General features: G+C 45.7%; 1 protein-coding gene across 3 annotated transcripts in view; it reads right to left on the bottom strand.

Moving 5' to 3' along the window:
* Positions 1-21,267, bottom strand: part of LOC137377249 (AP-2 complex subunit alpha-2-like) — a 203,427-nt gene that overhangs the window by 122,837 nt on the left and 59,323 nt on the right. For all 3 annotated transcript variants that reach the window (XM_068046789.1, XM_068046791.1, XM_068046792.1), the window contains one exon: positions 5,281-5,474. In XM_068046789.1, coding sequence (XP_067902890.1) covers positions 5,281-5,474 — 194 coding nt within the window. The remainder of the gene's footprint in view (positions 1-5,280; positions 5,475-21,267) is intronic.

Below are 21,267 nucleotides of genomic sequence, written 5' to 3'. Positions count from 1 at the left end.
CCAACCCTTTCCCTGGTTACCCTCTTGCTCTTTATATATGTATAAAAAGCCTTGGGATTTTCCTTCATCCTGTTTGCCAATGACTTTTCATGACCCCTTTTAGCCTTCCTAACTCCTTGCTTAAGTTCCTTCCTACTGTCTTTATATTCCTCAAGTGCTTCATCTGTTCCTAGCCTTCCAGCCATTACAAATGCTTCCTTTTTCTTTTTGACTAGGCTCACAATATCCCGTGTTATCCAAGCTTCCCGAAACTTGCCAAACTTGTCTTTCTTCCTCACAGGAACATGCTGGTCCTGGATTCTAATCATCTGACGTTTGAAAGACTCCCACAGATGTTGATTTACCCTCAAATAGTCGCCCCCAATCTAAATTCTTCAGTTCCTGCCTAATATTGTTAGAAATAGCCTTCCCCCAATTTAGCACCTTCACCCAAGGACTACTCTTATCCTTATCCACAAATACCTTAAAACTTATGGAATTATGGTCACTGCTCCCGAAATGCTCCCCCACTGAAACTTCGACCACCTGGCCGGGCTCATTCCCCAATACCAGGTCCAGAGTGGCCCCATCCCTCGTTGGACTATCTACATACTATTTCAAGAAGCCCTCCTGGATGCTCCTCACAAATTCTGCCCCATCGAAGCCCCTAGCACTAAGTGAGTCCCAGTCAATATAGGGGAAGTTGAAATCACCCACCACCTCACTTGCTTATAACCTGTGACATTTCTAATATTTGTCAGTTCCGAAGAAGGGTCACTGACCCGAAACGTTAACTCTGCTTCTCATTCCACAGATGCTGCCAGACCTGCTGAGTGGTTCCAGCATTTCTTGTTTTTATTTCAGATTACCAGCATCTGCAGTATTTTGCTTTTGTTCCAGAATGATATCAATGGTTTGGTTAAGTGGGCGTAAAAATGGCAAATGGAATTCAATCCAGATAAGTGTGAGGTAATGCATTTGGGAGGCAAATAAAGCGAGGGAATACACAATAAACAGGAGGATATTGAGAGGCGCAGAAGAAGTGAGAGACCTTGGAGTGCATGTCCACAGGTCCCTGAAGGTAACAGGACAGGTAGATGTAGTAGTGGTGAGGAATGCTTTCCCTTATTGGCCAAGGTATAGGATACAAAAGCAGGGATGTAATGCTGGAACTGTATAAAATGCTGGTTAGGCCTTAGCTGGAGTACTGCATACAGTTTTGGTCACCACGTTACAGAAAGGACATAATTGCTCTGGAGAGAGTACAGAGGAGATTTACAAGAATGTTGCCAGGGCTTGAAAGTTGCAGCTATGAGGAAAGATTGGATCAGCTAGGGTTGTTTTCCTTAGAACAAAGGAGGCTGAGAGGTGACTTAATAGAGGTGCACAACATTATGAGGGGCCTAGAAAGACAGGAAGGACTTGCTTTCCATTGCAGGGAGGTCAATTACCAGGGAACACAGATGTAAGGTGATTGGTAGAAGGATTAGAGGGGACATGAGGAAAACCTTTTTCATCCAGAGGGTGGTGGCTGTCTGGAATTCACTGCCAGGAATGGTGGTGGAGGCAGAAACCCTCAATTCTTTTAAAAGGTACCTGGACATGCACCTGAAGTACTGTAACCGGCAAGGCTATGGATCAGGTGCTGGAAGGTGGGATTAGATTGGGCAGCTAGATTTCTCAGCCAGCACTGATACGATGGGCTGAATGGCCTCTTTCTGTGCCATAATCTTTCTATGGTTCTAAGTATGGATAGCCTATCTAATACCTCATCAATTTTAAATCCTTCTAGTGCATTAATTACCTCCTCTTTCACTGTGGCCTAGGTAGCATCGTCTTCCTTAGTAACATACACTTCCTCCACCAATGGTGCACAATGGCAGCAGTGTGTACATTTAAAAAATGCACTGCCGCAAATCACCAAGGCTCCTTCAACAGCATTCCCCCAAGCTCATGACCTCTTCCACCTGGAAAGACAAAGGCAGCAGAGGCATGGGAACACTACCTCCAAGTTTCCCTCCAAGTCACACACCATCCTAACTTGGAAATATAACACCATTCCTTCATTGTCAACCGATCAAAATACTGGAACTCCCTCCCTAACATTACTATGGGTATACCTACTCCACATAAACTGCAGCAGTTCAAGAAGGCAGTTCACCACCACCTTCTCAAGGACAATTCGGGATGGGCAATAAATGCTGGCCTTGCTAACAACACTCACATCCCATGAACAAATAAAAAAAACTATATTAAAAGATCCTGCATCACTAACAAACCCCAAGGGGAAAGGGCACAGAAAGTACAGGAGAAAATGGCCTGGAATTAAACTGGGCTGGAGCCTTTGGAGCGCCAAAACAGCAGCTTAATTTCTGAGGGAATCCTGCATCTGTTGAACGTGCTGTTTGCGAGCAATTGCCAGGGATTGCAAGGCAGTCACAGCTCAGCATCCTCCCACCAAGAAAAAAAGACAGCTGAGATCAAGATGTGAGGATCTGTGTATGAAATACATAAAATAATACATCAAAGTAAAACATGTTCAGTCACTGAGCACCAGGCCATTCGGTCAGGTACATATCCCTTTTCTTAAAATATGAAAGGCAAACCTTTCATATGAACTAAGTTCATCAACTTGAGTGAAATGAAATATTTACCTGTTTTGGATTTTTTTATTCTTTGTTTTAACCCTGCATAGTTTCAAGCTGTCTATCTCAGGCACCTCTCACAGGTGAGCCGAAGCTCCCTATATCACTAACAGTGCTTTTAATTGTTCAGATATTAGGGTTATAGCATGCCCAGAAAATCAGGAATCCCCTCAATTTACTTCAGGTGCTGGCTTTATCTTGTGATCTCGCATGATCCTCATCTTTGGAAGGTGGCAGAATAACACATTACAAGTTGACTTGGACTCTAGCTGCCAAACATGTTTAGCAGTGAAAGAACAAAATAACAGTAGCAATGACAACATAGATGTTTACATGAGTTTAATTTAGCTGATTCCTCTTGCAGTAGAAAATAATAGTTCCAGATTACTGCGCTACTTTTTAATTCATTTGTGGGATATGGGCGTTGCTGCAAGGCCAGCATTTATTGCCCATCCCTAATTGCCCTTAACAACCGAGTGGCTTGATAGGCCATTTCAGAGGGCAGTTAAGAGTCAACCACATTGCTGTGGGTCTGGAGTCACATGTAGTCCACACCAGATAAGGACAGCAGATTTCCTTCCCTCTAGTACATTAGTGAACCAGATGGGTTTTTACAATCGACAATGGTTTCATGGTCATCATTAGACTAGCTTTTTTCAATTCCAGATTTGTTAACTGAATTCAAATATCACCATCTGCCATGGTGGGATTCGAACCAATCTCCCCAGAGTATTAGCCTGAGCTCTGGATTACTAGTCCAGTGACATTACCACTATGCCACCACCACCCCCAAAGCTATGATAGAAGTCATATTCTTATATGGTCATTGTTTTCCTTGCTCACCTTCTCTGAAAATAGTCTGGCCTGAAGGCTACAGACAGACACCCAATGTAAACAGCACACATTAACAACTTCAAAAAAGTGACCAGAACAAAGTGGATTTAAATAATTATCTGCTAATTTCAAAAAAAGTCAAACACATCTGATCAAGTCCTGCAAAATATTTAAATTTAATTGCTTGGTTCTACACACCCCTATTTCAAACCAAATGAGAAATGCAACAAGATTTTAAACAAAAGTGGGTTTATTTTGGGTCACAACAACAGTTTCAAATTTCACACACCCATGGTCAGCGAAAGTTAGATGTAAAATAAATCTCCCTCTCCTCTACTTCAATCCCAACCTCAGGAGTGTGATACGTTGCTATTTCACACCGAGGGGCAGGAGAGGAAAGGCACAAGGGAGCGGTGCCAAGGAGAAGGGGAAAGGCACGAGGGGAGGAGGAGGGTAGAAAGCATGCAGAAGAATAGGAGGGGAGGGCAGAAATTAAAAAGAAATAAAATGGCATCTCCAAACAGAAAGTGAATTACTAAATATCGGGGCGCACAAAGTGAGTGGAGTACAAGAGTGCCACAGCGTGACTTCAAATGTTAAGCATCAGCTTAGCCCAAGGCTGAGAAGAGCTTTGTAAGAAAGGAGTACTAGACAACACCTTTTACTTAAAAAGCTGTTGAATATTAACTTACACGAGAAGGTTAAAAACAGATCAAAATGAGGTAAGAAGCAACTATTCTCTGCAGAGTCACCTCATGGCCAAAGCAGTGAAATACAGTGTCACAGGCCATCACAATGATGGAAAAACTCCATTAGAAACATGACATGTCAGGGCATCACCAGATGTGGCATGATTAGCATTGAAGAGGTCCGACACAATGGAGATAAGCCTTTTGAACGGAAAGATGGCAGGACATAGTAAATTTAATATATGGATGCACATTTACACCTACAGACATATATAAAGCATTCAAAGATGTTACAAATTAAGTGCACTTCCCATGTTTTAGCATTGGTGTTAAAGATTTTGTAGTTTGGTGTAAAAGCCGATATCTCACCAGCTGCATTCTATTACTTTTAAATTCAAGGTTATTATCTGAAACAATCATAGAAAGCTATCCTGCAAAATATGAAAGGGAACATAAAGCCATCATCCTGCAGAGGGAAACATCATCACTTTCTTAGAGCTGCCTTAATGGTTCAGTGCTAAATCCAGCATGTAACTCAGCTGTACAGACCTGCAGGTCACAGGTTCAGTCTCTGCTTTGTAATGCATCAACTGATCTGAGGATAGTGTAGGGGACTACAATTAGTTTCAGTGCCCCTGCACTATGACAGAGAAGAAGAGCAGAAGGACGAATACAGGACTGGTCTCAGCTGTGCCACCTCGTCATCTCCACCTTTGTGGTCATATATACTGACAATGTCTGGGCTCACTCATGCAAAAACAGATGAAGGACTGGAAGTTAACCAGTGTCTATGGAACTGTAGGCCAGCACAAACCAGGACCTTCAGGACAGCATGAAGGGAAGAGACAAGAGTTAACCAGAAACAAACTTTTTTCTGAAACCACAAACACGTTTTGGACAGATCAGTGAAACAATGCAAGACTGGATAGTCCAGGTAACTGTATCTTTATCATGACTTTTTATTTTGCTCAATGTGGTATGTCCATGGAAAATGGAGTCAGTGATAGGGCCTTCATGGCTCCTGGTACAGACACCTGGATCAATATGCTGTGACAGCACTGTTGCAGAGATTTGCCTACAGGGTATCAAACCCGCCTTTTAAATATGCAATTGATTGTTACGGCAGCACTTACCCAGCAACAAGTATTTTTGGAATCTCACCAGCAAAAGCCTCTGCCATCTCCCGGCTTCCAACATTTGCAATGCAGTGCAGGGCCAGGCCCATGAATGTAGGGTTACGGCTGGCCAGGTCATTCTTGAGAGCATTGTTTATTAAACGCATCAACTCACTGTTTGAATTCACCAAGACAGAGATGAAAAGGTAACCCTGCAATTATTTAAAGAGACAGACAGAGAAAGAAAAGGTGTTAAATATACAACCTGTATAACAGCATTCAACACTCTCAGAGCCAACATCTGATTCTGGTATCTATCAAACACACCGACTCTGAACAGAGGGATCTCCACACGGCCATACTGTAGTCAGATACATTGTGGAATGTATTCTCTTAGGCAAAAACAGTAGGATAACCATTACTCATCTCAGAATGAGGCAGTCCATCATTTGGATGTCATGGCAGATCTATTTAATCTCATCATCATCTTGCTGGGTTACAAAGATCAATTTAATGCATTCACTGGCACATTTCAGGTGGCATTGTTCATGGTGAGTGAGGGGATTTCCTGCTTCATTGCATGCAATTATCAGGGCTTTGCCATAATTAGTAAAAATGTAATTCAAATTATTCCGAGTACTGTAGGATTGTTAGTAACTGCTTAAGGTGAATTAAGCTTGTGTAACAGTGTAGGTAATTTTATCTTTCTTTTTTCTCCAGACCCAGAATACAAAGGCAGAAAGGAGAGAAGATAGTCGAGTCTCGCTATAGTGGGGAGTTGGAGAGCTCAGATTTTGATTCTGGGCATTCGGAACAATGGGAAAGTGCAAGAATCTGGGAGAGCTGGGAAGGGGTTGCACATTGTGTGAGCTCAGGAATGTGGTACTGGGAACATCAGGATGGGAATACCAGAGAAGGAGAAAGCCTTCCGGATTTACATCACCGGAGGAAGTCCTGGGGCATAGAATAAGAGCAAGAACAATCTCAAGTTATGGGAGAAATAGGAGGGAGTTTCTGTGTATGATAGCGATGGGACAGTACCAACACAAGGTGACAGGCTGAGGCACAGGAGCATTGGGGTGTGGAAGGAGGAAGCAGGATGGTTGTGGCTTGTGACAGTACAGTTATGGGATTTACTGGGTGTGCAAGAATAGCAGAATGGGATTTGAGTGCTAGAGTCCTAGAATGTGGAACATGGCGAGGGACAGCAGGCGAGAGCAAAAGAGACAGACAATAAGGCACAGGAAGAATGACTCAGACAGCCAGTCACAGAAAATACCAAGAAACCACAGGCCATTGTTGTCTTGAGCTCAACCAGAAGGGAATCCACAAAGTAATGCTAGCAACCCCAACCTCCTCACTACCCCACATTAAAACCTTTTAGAAGTTTACTTGATCTCAGTTGGGGAGGCGGTGACGTAGTGGTATTGTCACTGGACTAGTAACCCAGAGACCCAGGATATTGCTCTGGAGACATGGGTTCAAATCCCACCAAGGCAGAAGGTAGAATTTAAATTCAATTAATAAATCAGGAATTAAAAGCTAGTCTAATGATGGCCATGAAACTATTGTTGATTGTCATCAAAACCAATCTGGTTCACTAATGTTCTTTAGAGAAGGAAATCTGCCATCCTTACCTGGTCTGTGATTCCAGACCCACAGCAATGTGGTTGACTCTAAATGCCCTCTGAAATGACCTAGCAAGCCACTCAGTTGTATCAAACCACTACAGAGTCAATAAGGAATGAAACCAGACAGACCACCCAGCATCGACCTAGGTACCGGAAACAACAACAACAAACAGCCCTGTTGACTCTGCAAAGTCCTCCTTCGTAACATCTGGGAGCTTGTACCAAAGTTGGAGAGCTGTCCCACAGACTAGTCAAGCATCAGCTTGACATAGTTATACTCACGGAATCATATCTCTCAGACAATGTTCCAGACACCGCCATCACCAACCCCGGTTATGTCCTATCCCGCCGGCAGGTCAGACCCAACAGAAGTGGAAGCACAGTGGTATACAGTCGGTAGGGAGTTGCCCTGGGAGTCCTCAACATTGACTCCGAACCCCATGAGGTCTCATAACATCAGGTCAAACATGGGCAAGGAAACCTCCTGCTGATTACCATTTACCGCCCCCCATTAATCAGTACTCCTCCATGTTGAACACCACTTGGAGGAAGCTCTGAAGATGGCAAAGGCACAGAATGTACTCCGGGTGGAGGACTTCAATGTCCAACACCAAAAGTAGTTCGATAGCACCATTAGTGACCGAGCTGGCTGAGTCCTAAAAGACCTAGCTGCTAGACGGGGTATGCACCAGGTGGTGAAGGAAACAACAAGAGGGAAAAACATACCTGACGTCGCCTTCACCAATCTGCCTGTCGCAGATGCATCTGTCCATGACAGTATTGATAGGAATGACCACCACACAGTCCTTGTGGAAACGATGACCCGACTTCACATCGAGGATACTCTTCATCATGTTGTGTGGCACTACCACCGTGCTAAATGGGATAGATTTCGAACAGATCTAGCAATGCAAAACTGGGCATCCATGAGGCACTGTGGAGCATTAGCAGCAGCAGTATTGTACTCAACCATAATCTGTAACCTCATGGCCTGGCAGTTCCACCACTCTACCAGTACCATCAAGCCGGGTGATCAACCCTGGTTCAATGAAGAGTGCAGGAGGGCATGACAGAAGCAGCACCAGGCATACCCCAAAATGAGTCAACCTGGTGAAACTACATCCCAGGACTATACGTGTGCCAAACAGCATTAGCATCATGTGATAGACAGAGCTCAGCGATCCCATAATCAACAGATCAGATCTAAGCTCTGCAGTCCTGCCACATCCAGTTGTGAATGGTGGTGGACAATTTAATAACCAACTGGAGGAGGTGGCTCCGCAAATATCCCCATCCTTAATGATGGGGGTGCCCAGCACATCAGTGCGAAAGATAAGGCAGAGGTCAATCCGATTCACTCCATGTGATATCAATAAATGACTGAAGGCACTGGATACAGCAAAGGCTACGGGCCTTGACAATATTCTGGCAATATTACTGAAGACCTGTGCTCCAGAACTTGCCTCGCCCCTTGCCAAGCTGTTCCAATACAGCTACAACACTGACATCTACCCTGCAATGTAGAAAATTGCCCAGGTATGTCCTGTGCCGCCCCATCAGTCAACTCTCATCAACTTTTCATCAGAAAAGTGGTGGAAGGTGTCGACAACAGTGCTATCAAGCAGCAGCTACTACGCAATAACCTGCTCAGTGACACTCAGTTTGGGTTCCGCCAAGGCCACTCAGCTCCTGACCTCATTACAGCTTTGGTTCAAACATGGACAAAAGAGCTGAACTCAAGAGGTGTCTTGAGAGTGACTGCACCTGACATCGTGGCAGCATTTGACTGAGTATGGCACCAAGGAGCCCGAACACAACTGGAGTCAATGGGAATCAGGGGGAAAACTCTCTACTGGTTGGAGTCATACCTAGCGCATAGGAGGATGGTGGTGGTTGTTGGAGGTCAATCATCTCAGCTCCAGGATATCACTGCAGGAGTTCCTCAGGGTAGTGTCCTAGGCCCAACCATCTTCAGCTGCTTCATCAATGACCTTCCTTCATTCATAATGTCAGATGTAGGGCTGTTCATTGATGATTGCACAATGTTCAGCACCATTCGCGACTCCTCACATACTGAAGCAGTCCGTGTAGAAATGCAGAAGACCGGGACAATATTCAGGCCTGGGCTGTTCAGTGGCAAGTAACATTCGCGCCACACAAGTGCCATGCAATGACCATCTCCAACAAGAGATTCTAACCATCTCCCCATGACATTCAAAATAGCATTACAATCACTGAATCCCCCACTATCAACAGCCTGGGGACTTACCATTGACCAGAAACTGAAGCGGACCAGCCATATAAATACAGTGGCTACAACAGCAGGTCAGAGGCTAGGAATCCTGCAGTGAGTAGCTCACCTCCTGACTCCCCAAAGCCTGTCAACCATCTAAAAGGCACAAGTCAGGACTGTGATGGAATACTCTCCACTTGCTTGGATGGGTGCAGCTCCAACAACACTCAAAATGCTCAACACCATCCAGGACAAAGCATCTCACTTGTTGGCACCCCATCCACAAATATTCACTCCCTCCACCACTGACACATAGTGGAAGAAATGTGTACCATCTGCAAGATGCACTGTAGCAATGCACCATGGCTCCTGAGACAACACCTTCAAAACCCACAACCTCTACCACCTAGAAGGATGTATGGGAACACCACCACCTAAAAGTTCCCCTCCAAGCCACACACCATCCTGACTTGTAACTATATTGCCGTTCTTTCACTGTTGCTGGGTCAAAATATTTTGTACTCCCTTCCTATCAACACTGGGGTGTACCTACCCCACATAGACTGCAGTGGTTCAAGATGGCAGTTTACCACCACCTTCTCAAGGACAATTAGGGATGGGCAAGAAATGCAGTCCTAGCCAGCGATGCCACATCCCATGAACGAATATAAGAAAAGTTGAAAGCAGCAGCAAAAATGGAATCATAGAATGGCTACAGCACGGAAAAGGGGCTATTTGGTCCATCGTGACCATGCCAGCTCCCTTTGAGAGCAACCCAGCTCGTCCCATTCCCCCACCTTTACCCCGTAGTCCTGCAAATTTTTTCTCCAGATAATTATTCAATTCCCTTTTGAAAGCCACAATTGAATCTGCCTCCACCACACACTTCAGCAGTGCATTCCAGATCCTAACTGCTCACTACATAAAAATCGTTTTCCTCATGTCGCCTTTGGTTCTGTTGCCAATGACCTTACCTTGGTGTCCTATGGTTCCTGTGTCCCTTCCACCAATGGGAACAGTTTCTCCCTATCTACACTGTCCAGACCCCACATGATTTTGAATACCTCTATCAAATCTCCCATTAATCTCTTCTCTAAGGAGAATAGACCCAACTTCATCAATCTATCCACATAACTCAACTCCCTCATCCCCGGAACCATTCTCGTAAATCTATTCTGCACCCTCTCCAATGCCCTCACATCCTTCCTAAAATGGGGTACCCAGAATTGGACACAATACTCCAGTTGAGGCCGAAACTGTCGATGCAATCAAATGAGGAGAGGTTGAATGGCTCCCTTATTTTCCCTCTCCTTGTTTGACTGCAACATATTTATTTCTTTTTGAAGAGGATATATTTTTTATTTATTTATTTATTTATTTATTTATTTAGAGATACAGCACTGAAACAGGCCCTTCGGCCCACCGAGTCTATACCGACCAAGAACCACCCATTTATACTAACCCTACACTAATCCCATATTCCCTACCACCTAACTACACTAGGGGCAATTTACAATGGCCAATTTACCTATCACCTGCAAGTCTTTGGCGGTGGGAGGAAACCGGAGCACCCGGCGAAAACCCACACGGTCACAGGGAGAACTTGCAAACTCCACACAGGCAGTACCCAGAATTGAACGCGGAACCCTGGAGCTGTGAGGCTGCGGTGCTAACCACTGCACCACCCATATACTTGCCAATTGTGGAGTGTTTAAATGTTTATACACTGTGATCATAAAAAGAACCAATCAGACAGGTTTTCTCGAGTTTAACAAAGAAAGAGTTTAACTTCATTGTACTTAAACTGATTTAAGTAAACTAATAAAATATGCTCCGACTTTCACACACAGCAAGCAGACACTCGCAGTTCACACACACAAATAGGTTACAGAGCGGGGAAAGATAGTTTGGTCAAATTAGAATCCAGAGAAATAAAAGGGGCATACAGTCTGTAGAGGTTGGTGACTTGGCTGGAGTAAGGCTGAATTCAGTGGCCACATGACTTTCCTTTGATGGTCCTGAGGCTTCCGTTTTAAAGATGTGGACAGCTGATTTGGCTGTTCTCCTGGAGACAGTAGTGCAGCTGATTTCCTTCAAGGAGTCTCTGTCTGCAGCCAGGACATCAGGGTTCGAAGCTTGCAAGGTGGATTGGAGAGAGAGAAAGGAAGTAAGGACCCAACTCGGGTCTTCTCTCGTCAGCGTCTAGCTGCTTGTCTCCTTACCGCACAGAAAACAGAAGCTTAAGCACATGAAGGTTGGAACTGTCACATGACAATCACCCAATGATTCAAGCATGGCCATTACTAGTATATTCCCTCTTGCATCTTAATTAGTCCATGTCTTGGAATCCCGTTCTCACAGCTAGAGTCCCACTGTTCAAATGATTAGGTTTGAGTGGTTCGTCTCTATCTGTTGAATACCTGAAGTAATGGCCTTGATGCCTGGCTAATAGCTACAGGATATGTAGTTCACTCAGATTCCCCAAGTCACTGTCCTTGATGGGGTCTGTGCAGACATGTTGCCTCCATCTCAATGTACTGGAATGTGTAAGGTACAGTAATGCAAATTGGGGTAGCCATCTTTAACTGTAGGCATCGAGTCACATTTAATCTCTTTTTTTAAATTCAATTCGGGTTGCCAGCTGGCGGATTAAAAATCATCATTCAACATAAAGCATGTTTTCGTAGCACCTCCACACCACGTAAAATTAAACGTGAAAACAGGAGCATTTCATTATAAGGTTGTAAATTTTAAAAAAGGAATGATGCACACACAATTATCCTCAAACATCACTTATCAATCTTCGATTGACATAGCTATGCTCTGGTTAAACTTTCATCTGGGATGATCCTGTGCTGAGTTAAACTCTGGATAAAGCATCAGCTATAATGTTGATTTTCCCCTTAGTGTGGGTAATCTTTAGATGGTGAGGTTGAAAAGCAGGCTCCATCGAAATAGCCTTGCATCCTCAATCATAGGATCACTACAGTGCAGAAGGAGTCCATTCAGCCCATCGTGCCCGCACTGGATCTCCTAATGAGCAATTCCCTCAGTTCCATTCCCCTGCCTTCTCCCCATAACCCTGCACATTCTTCCTTTTCATATAACTGTCCAATTCCCTTTTGACTGCTTCAATTGAACCTGCCTCCACCACTTTCTCAGGCAGCACATTCCAGACCTTAACCACTTGCTGCGTGAAAAAGTTGTTCCTCATGTCACTTTTGCTTCTCTTACCAAATACTTTAAATCTGTGCCCTCTCGTTGTCGATCCTTTCATGAGTGGGAACAGTTTCTCTCTATCTACTCTGTCCAAACCCCTCATGATTTTGAATACCTCTATCAAATCACCTCTCAGCCTTCTCTTCTCCAAGGAAAACAGTCCTAACTTCTCCGATCTATCTACACAACTGAAATTCCTCATCTGTGGAACCATTCTTGTGAATCTTTTCTGTACTCTCTCTAATGCCCTCACATCTTTCCTACTCCATCAATACTCCAGCTGAGGCCGAACCAGTGTCTTATACAAGTTCAACACAACTTCCTTGCTCTTGTACTCTATGTCCCTATTAATAAAGCCCAGGACACTCTCTCAACCTGTCCTTCACCTTCAGTGACTTATGCACATATACACCCAGGTCCCTCTGCTCCTGCACCCCCTTTACAATTGTAACCTTTATTCTATATTGTCTCCCCATGTTCTTCCTACCAAAAGGAATCACTTCACATTTCTCTGCATTGAACGTCATCTGCCACCTGTCTGCCAATTCCACCAACTTGTCTATGTCCTTTTCAAGTTCTACACGATCCTCCTCACAGTGCACAATGCTTCCAAGTTTCATATCATCTGCAAACTCAGAAATTGTGCCCCGTGCACCAAGGTCTAGGTCATTAATCTATATCAGGAAAAGCAAGGGTCCCAACACCGATCCCGTGGAACTCCACTACAAACCTTCCTCCAGCCCGAAAAACATCCATTAACCACTACTCTTTGTTTCCTGTCACTCAGCCAATTTCGCATCCATGTTGCTACCGTCCCATAGAGTCATACAGTTATACAGCACAGAAACAGGTCCTTCGGCCCACCGTGTCCGTGCCAGCCATCAAGCCTATCTATTCCAATCCCATTTTCCAGCACTTGGCCCATGGCCTTGTATGCTAAGACGTTTCAAATGCTCATCTAAATACTTGTTACGTGTTGTGAGGGTTCCTACCTTTACCACCCCTTCAGGCAGTGTGTTCCAGATTCCAACAAGCCTCTGAATGAAAAAAGTTTTCCTCAAATCCCCTCTAAATCTCCTGCTCCTTACCTTAAATCTATGCTCCCTGGTTATTGACACCTCCGTTAAGGGAAAACGTTTCTTCCTATCTATGCCCCTCATAATTTTGTATACCTCAATCAGGTCCCCCCTCAGCCTTCTCTAAGGAAAACAACTCTGGCCTATCCAGTCTCTCTTCATAGCTGAAATGCTCCAGCCCAGGCAACATCCTGGTGAATCTCCTATGCACCCTCTCCAGTGCAATCACATCCTTCCTATAGTGTGGCAACCAGAACTGTACACAGTACTTCAGCTGTGGCCTAACTAGCGTTTTATACAGCTCCATCATAACCTCCCTGCTCTTATATTCTATGCCTCGGCTAATAAAGGCAAGTATCGCATATGCCTTCCTAATCATAGAAACATAGAAAATAGGAGTAGGCCATTCGGCCCTGCTCCGACATTCAAAAACGATCATAGCTGATCATCTAATTCAGTACCCTGTTCCCGCTTTCTCCTCATATCCTTTGATCCCTTTTGCATTAATATATATTTCTCCTTCTTGAATATATTTAATGACTTGGCCTCCACTGCCTTCTGCAGTAGAGAATTCCATAGGTTCACCACCCTTTGAGTGAAGAAATTTCTCCTCATCTTGGTTCTAAATGGCATACCCCACATCCTGAGACTCTGACCCCTGGTTCTGGACTCCCTGGCCATTGGGAACATCCGCCCTGCATCTAGCCTGTCTACTCCTGCTAGAATTTTATTGTTTTCGATGAGATTCCCCTCTCATTCTTCTAAACTCTCGTGAATATAGGCCTAGTCGACCCAATCTCTCCTCACACATCAATCTTGCCATACCAGGAATCGGCTTAGTAAATCTTCTTTGCACTCCCTCCATGGCAAGAATATCCTTCCTTAGATAAGGAGACCAAAACTGCACACAATACTCCAGATGTGGTCTCACCAAGGCCCTGTATAACTGCAGTAAGACATCCTTGCTCCTGTACTCAAATCCTCTTGCAATGAAGGCCAACATACGCCTTCCTAGCTGCTTGCCGCACCTGAGTGCTTGCTTTCAGCGACAGGTGTACAAGGACACCCAGGTTCGTTGCACCTCCCCCTTTCCCAATCTATCAACATTCAGATAATAATCTGCCTTTCTGTTTTTACAACCAAAGTGGATAACCTCACATTTATCCACGTTATACTGCATCTGCCATGCATTTGCCCACTCACCCAACTTGTTCAAATCACATTGGAGCCTCTTTGCATCCTCCTCACAGCTCACTTTCCCACACCCAAGCTTTGTGTCGCCTGCAAACTTGGAAATGTTACATTAATATATATTGTGAATAGCTGGGGCCCAAGCACTGATCCCTGTGGTACCTCACTAGTCACTGCCTGCCACCCAGAAAAAGGCCCGTTTATTCCTACTCTCTGTTTCCTGTCTGACAACCAATTCTCAATCCATGCCAGTATATTACCGTCAATCCCATGTGCTTCAATTTTGCATACTAAACTCTTATGTGGAACCTTATCAAAAGCCTTCTGAAAATCCAAATACACCACCTCTACTGGTTCTCCCTTATCTATTCTACTAGTTACATCGTCAAAAAACTCCAGTAGATTTGTCAAGTATGATTTCCCTTTGCAAACCCATGTTGACTTTGTCCAATCCCGGTAACGCTTTCCAGGTGTTCTATCACATCCTTTATAATAGACTCTAGCATTTTCCCCACTACTTATGTAAGGCTAACTGGTCTATAATTCCCTGTTTTCTCTCTCTCTACCTTTTTAAATAGTGGGGTTACATTTACCACCCTCCAATCTGTAGAAACTGCTCTGGAGTCTATAGAATTTTACCTACCTGTGCTGCTGCCTTCAGTGATCAATGGACAAGCACACCAAGGTCCCTCTGACCCTCTGTACTTCCTAGGATCCTACCATCCATTGTATATTCCCTTGCTTTGTTAGTCCTCCCTAAATGTAGCACCTCACACTTCTCAGATTTAAATTCCAGCTGTCACTGTTCTGCCAGCCCATCTATATCGTCCTGTAATCTAAAGTTTTCCTCCTCACTATTTACAACACCAATTTTTCTGTCATCTGCAAACTTACTGATCATATCTCCTATATTCACATCTAAATCATTAATGTACACTACAAACAGCAAGGGTCCCAGCACCGATCCCTGCGGTACACCACTGGTCACAGGCTTCCACTCGCAAAAACAATCCTCGACCATCACCCTCTGCCTCCTGCCACTAAGCCAATTTTGGATCCAAATGCCAAAATGCCGTCGATCCCATGGGCTCTTACCTTCTTGACCAATCTCCCATCTGGGACCGTATCAAAAGCCTTACTGAAATCCATGTAGACTACATCAACTGCCTTACCCTTATCTACACATCTAGTCACCTCCTCAAAAAATTCAATCAAGTTTGTTAGACACGATCTCCCCCTGACAAAGCCATGCTGACTATCCTTGATTAACCCCTGCCTCTCCAAATGGAGATTAACCCTGTCCCTCAGAATTTTTTCCAATAGCTTCCCTATCACTGATGTTAGACTCAATGGCCTGTATTTACCTGGTTTATCCCTGCTACCCTTCTTGAATAATGGCACCACATTCGCTATCCTCCAGTCCCCTGGCACTTCTCCAGGCCTGAGAGGATTTGCAAAGTGTCAGAGCCCCTGCAATCTCCTCCCTTGCCTCACATAGCAGCCTGGGATACATCTCATCTGGGCCTGGGGATTTATCCACTTTTAAGCCTGCTAAACCCGCTAATACCTCCTCCCTTTCGATGTTAATGTGTTCAAGTATATCACAATCCCCCTCCCTGATCTCTACACCTACATCGTCCTTCTCCATAGTGAGCACAGATTAAAAGTAATCATTTAAAACCTCATTTACGTCCTCCGGCTCCACACACAGATTGCCACTTTGGTCCCTAATGGGCACTACTCTTTCCCTGGTTATCTTCTTGCCCTTAATATACTTACAAAATGCCTTGGGATTTTCCTTTATATTGCCCGCCAGTGTTTTTCATGCCCCCTCTTCGCTCTCCTAATTACTTTTTTAAGTGCCACCCTACATTTTCTATACTCCTCTCGGGCCTCCGCTGTTTTCAGCCCTCTGAATCTGCCATAAGCCTCCCTTTTTTTCCCTTATCCAATCCCCTATATCCCTTGACATCCAGGATTCCCTGGACTTATTGGTCCTACCGTTCACCTTTACGGGAAAATGTTGGCCCTGAACTCTCACTATTTCCCTTCTAAAATACTCCCACTGGTCTGATGTAGACTTTCCTACAAGTAGCTGCTCCCAGTCCACTTCGGCCAGATTCTGTTTTATCATATTGAAAGCAGCCTTCCCCCAATTCAGTACCTTTATTTCCGGCCCATCTTTGTCTTTTTCCATAACTACCTTAAATCTTAGAGTTATGGTCACTATCCCTGAAATGCTCCCCCCTGCCATTTCTACCACTTGTCCAGCTTCATTCCCTACGATTAGGTCCAGTACCACCCCTTCTCTTGTAGGACTTTCTACATGCTGGCTCAAAAGGCTCTCCTGGATGCACTTTAAGAATTCCACGCCCTTTAAGCCTTTTGCACTAAGACTATCCCAGTTAATAGCGGGGAAGTTGAAATCCCCGACTATTATTACCTTATTATTTTTACATCTCTCTGAGATTTGCCTGCTCCTCTATCTGTCCCTGACTGGAGGCCTTTCCCCGGGTTTTCAATTTCTCCACAAATGTCAAGGGATTGTGGTCAGTATAAGCTATGGTTTCTCTATATCAGCGGTGTCCAACCTTTTCGCGTGGGCAGCACAGTGGCGCAGTGGTTAGCACCGCAGCCTCACAGCTCCAGCGACCTGGGTTCAGTTCTGGGTACTGCCTGTGCGGAGTTTGCAAGTTCTCCCTGTGTCTGCGTGGGTTTTCGCCGGGTACTCCAGTTTCCTCCCACCTCCAAAGACTTGCAGGTTGATAGGTAAATTGGCCATTGTAAATTGCCCCTAGTGTAGGTAGGTGGTAGGAGAATGGTGGGGAGGTGGTAGAGAATATGGAATTAAGGTAGGATTAGTATAAATGGGTGGTTGTTGGTCAGCACAGACTCAATGGGCCGAAGGGCCTGTTTCAGTGCTGTATCTCTAAATAAAATTTAAAAAATACATTACAATTTGTGTCCTACATAGGGAGCTAGTGAAAAAATTTAGGGAAGATAAAGGCATTAAAAATTTATCTTACTATCAAAACTACACACATGCGTTTTTGTGAAGAAGCTTTCAATGAGAAAACTAATTTATTGACTTACTTTCTTGTCACTATGTTGAACACTGATTTAGTAACATTCCTGGCACTGTTATTGCTTGCATTAGCACTCAATCTTTGCCTGCACACTTTGTGTAGCGATACAGAATATTCCTGATAGATGTCAGGAGTGATCTTGCTCTCTTTTTCTTCCCTCTCTCTCCCTCCCCTCTCTTTCTATCTCTCTCTCCCCCTCCTGTCCCTCTCCCACCCTCTACCTGTCTCTCTCCCTCCCACCCTCTCTCTTTGCCTGTCTGTCCCACTCTCTCTCTGTCTCTCCCCACCTTCCCCTTCTGCTCTCTCTCTGTCTCTCTCCCAGACCCTCTCTCTGTCTCTCTTTCCACCCCCTCTCTCTCCCTCCCAGACCCTCTCTCTGTCTCTCTTTCCACCCCCTCTTTCTCCCACCCACCCTCTCTCTCTCCCACCCACCCTCTCTCTCTCCCACCCCCTCTTTCTCCCTGTCTCTCTCTCTCCCACCCCCTCTTTCTCCCTGTCTCTCTCTCCCACCCCCTCTTTCTCCCTGTCTCTCTCTCTCCCACCCCCTCTTTCTCCCTGTCTCTCTCTCTCCCACCCCCTCTTTCTCCCTGTCTCTCTCTCTCCCACCCCCTCTTTCTCCCTGTCTCTCTCTCTCCCACCCCCTCTCCTCGTCTCTCTCTCTCTCTCTCTCCCACCCCCTCTCCTCGTCTCTCTCTCTCTCTCTCTCCCACCCCCTCTCCTCGTCTCTCTCTCTCTCTCTCTCCCACCCCCTCTCCTCGTCTCTCTCTCTCTCCCACCCCCTCTCCTCGTCTCTCTCTCTCTCCCACCCCCTCTCCTCGTCTCTCTCTCTCTCCCACCCCCTCTCCTCGTCTCTCTCTCTCTCCCACCCCCTCTCCTCGTCTCTCTCTCTCTCCCACCCCCTCTCCTCGTCTCTCTCTCTCTCCCACCCCCTCTCCTCGTCTCTCTCTCTCTCCCACCCCCTCTCCTCGTCTCTCTCTCTCCCACCCCCTCTCCTCGTCTCTCTCTCTCCCACCCCCTCTCCTCGTCTCTCTCTCTCCCACCCCCTCTCCTCGTCTCTCTCTCTCCCACCCCCTCTCCTCGTCTCTCTCTCTCCCACCCCCTCTCCTCGTCTCTCTCTCTCCCACCCCCTCTCCTCGTCTCTCTCTCTCCCACCCCCTCTCCTCGTCTCTCTCTCTCCCACCCCCTCTCCTCGTCTCTCTCTCTCCCACCCCTTCTCCTCGTCTCTCTCTCTCCCACCCCTTCTCCTCGTCTCTCTCTCTCCCACCCCTTCTCCTCGTCTCTCTCTCTCCCACCCCTTCTACTCGTCTCTCTCTCTCCCACCCCCTCTCTCTCTCTCCCACCCCCTCTCTCTCTCTCCCACCCCCTCTCTCTCTCTCCCACCCCCTCTCTCTCTGTCTCTCTTTCCCATATCTCTCTCTCTGTTTCTCTCTTCCACCCTCTTTCTCTATCCCTCTCTCTCTGTCTCTCTCTCCCAACCTCTCTGCACCCTCTCTCTCTTGCTCTCTCTGACCATTGCTCAGAGCGGGAACACTGGTTTCCAAACATTGGACAGATTTGGGGCTTTCTGGCGGGTTTCAATTTTTTTTTTTAAAAAGCCCACCGCAAAATCACGTATCTGTCCGAAGTTCGGAAACCGCTGTTTACTGCTCTCCGAACCTGCCAGCTGGGAATATGGAAAGGAGTGTTAATGAGCATCAGAAGATCTGAGCTTAAAAAGTCCTATTGAGCTGTGAAACTGACTGTGATTTTTTTTTTTAAGGCCAATCTGGCCAGAAAGAAGAAGCCAATTTCCCATCCCTGAAATTACCAGTCACAGACCTCAAAATTTTTTACCATTACGGACACGTTGTGTACCCCGGCAAGGATGAGAAATGGCCGGACAATTTACAATCCAGTGGCCAGATGGAAACCTTTGGCGGGCCAGATCCTGGCCCACGGACTGTATGTTGGACAACCCTGCTCTTTAGCCATTACAGACATATACTTCAAAGTGTTTGAGAATCAGTATCAGTCCCAGAGTTTCCTTCTCCACAGTAAAGTATTTCTTTTGATGTCCGTTTAATTTCTTGGAGAAATACCCAACTGGTCTCTCAATGCCTGACTCATCATCTTGGAGCAGGATGGCACCTGCTTCTAAGTCGCTAGCATCAACTGCCACTTAAAATGGTTTGCTAAAGTTTGGAGCTGCCAGCATCGGTTCATTGGTTCAGATGCCTTTCAGCCTCTCGAAAGCTGTTTGGCATCTCCCTGACCACACTACCTTCGCTCTTTTCTGTAACAAGTCTGTCAGTGAGGTGACTATACTGCTGAAGTTTGGGATGTACTTGCAGTGGAACCCACACATCCCCAAAATTCACATCATTTCCCATTTAGTTATGGAGATGGGAAAATCCATCAGCGCCTGTACCTTTACTGCTCTGGGCTGCACCCGCCCCTGATCTAGGCAGGTTACCTGAGATTTAGCATGTTCCTCTTAGTGAAATTTACCACCAGGTCAGGAGAGTACAACCTTCGGAAAAGGGCTTCTAACTGGTCTAGGTGGTCCCCCCCAGGTGTCGCTGTACACCAACAGATCATCCATGTACAATACACAGTTGGGTAGACCAGCCACTACTTGGTTCATCAGCCTTTGAAAGGTGGCTGGGGCATTTCTTAATCCAAACGGCATCACCCGGCACTGGAATAAGTGTCTGGGGTGACAAAAGCCAAGATCTCTTTAGCTCAAGTGGTTAAGGGAACCTGCCAGTATCCTTTCAAGAAATTTAGTTTTAGTTTTAGAGATACAGCACTGAAACAGGCCCTTTGGCCCACCGAGTCTGTGCCGACCATCAACCACCCATTTATACTAATCCTACACTAATCCCATATTCCTACCACATCCCCTCCTGTCCCTATATTTCCCTACCACCTACCTATACTAGGGGCAATTTATAATGGCCAATTTACCTACCAACCTGCAAGTCCTTTGGCTTGTGGGAGGAAACCGGAGCACCCGGAGAAAACCCACGCAGACACAGGGAGAACTTGCAAACTCCACACAGGCAGTACCCAGAATTGAACCCGGGTCGCTGGAGCTGTGAGGCTGCGGTGCTAACCACTGCGCCACTGTGCCGCCCCAAAACCTACTTTATTATATAAGTGGTGCTTTCTAATCTTTCGATTGAGTCTTCCAGGCAGGGAATTGGGCAAGAGTCAGCTCTGGTCACTGCATTAACCTTTCTGTAATCAATGCAGAGCCTAGTTGAGCCTTGGGCTAGGGCACGAGCACAACTGGGGAATTCCAGCTGCTCTGACTGGGCTCAATCAGGTTGTGCTCCAGCATTTACTGAATTTCCTCCCAAACCTGGGTCAGTTTCCCAGGACCAAGGCAATAGATTAGATTAGAGATACAGCACTGAAACAGGCCCTTCGGCCCACCGAGTCTGTGCCGAACATCAACCACCCATTTATACTAATCCTACACTAATCCCATATTCCTGCCAAACATCCCCACCTGTTCCTATATTTCCCTACCACCTACCTATACTAGTGACAATTTATAATGGCCAATTTACCTATCAACCTGCAAG

This window comes from Heterodontus francisci, chromosome 14 (assembly GCF_036365525.1).
Source record: "Heterodontus francisci isolate sHetFra1 chromosome 14, sHetFra1.hap1, whole genome shotgun sequence".
NCBI classification, from domain to species: Eukaryota; Metazoa; Chordata; class Chondrichthyes; order Heterodontiformes; family Heterodontidae; genus Heterodontus; species Heterodontus francisci.
Note: the sequence above shows the minus strand (reverse complement) of the source record. Positions and strands in the feature narration are given on the sequence as shown.